This window comes from Morone saxatilis, unplaced genomic scaffold (genome assembly GCF_004916995.1).
Source record: "Morone saxatilis isolate NCDOM2014 unplaced genomic scaffold, NCSU_SB_2.0 Contig22, whole genome shotgun sequence".
NCBI lineage: Eukaryota > Metazoa > Chordata > Actinopteri > Moronidae > Morone > Morone saxatilis.
Genome location: NW_023339785.1, coordinates 26,032,823 through 26,033,024, shown reverse-complemented (window position 1 = coordinate 26,033,024; position 202 = coordinate 26,032,823). Strand labels below are relative to the sequence as shown.

Here is a 202-nt window from a genome sequence, read left to right as displayed (position 1 = left end):
TGTGTGTGTTTATGTGTGTGTACCTGTGTATGTTAATGTTGTTGTTTATGTCTTTGCAGCCCGGTCTGGCAACACAGATGCTGAACGCTGCAGAGGAGCGCCCGTGGCTCTGGGTCGTCTACGTCCTCACTGTGGCTCTACCGCTCGTCCTCATCATCGTCTTCTGCTGCACCGGAAAGGTGAGAGACACACACACACACAC

General features: G+C 53.0%; 1 protein-coding gene across 1 annotated transcript in view; it reads left to right on the top strand.

Annotated features, from left to right (window-relative positions):
* canx (calnexin) overlaps nt 1-179 on the top strand; it is a gene marked incomplete at its 3' end in the record, with an annotated part of 4,359 nt that extends 4,180 nt beyond the window's left edge. The window contains 1 exon segment of the mRNA XM_035669426.1: nt 60-179. Coding sequence (XP_035525319.1) covers nt 60-179 — 120 coding nt within the window.
* Between the last annotated feature and the right edge of the window lie 23 nt (nt 180-202).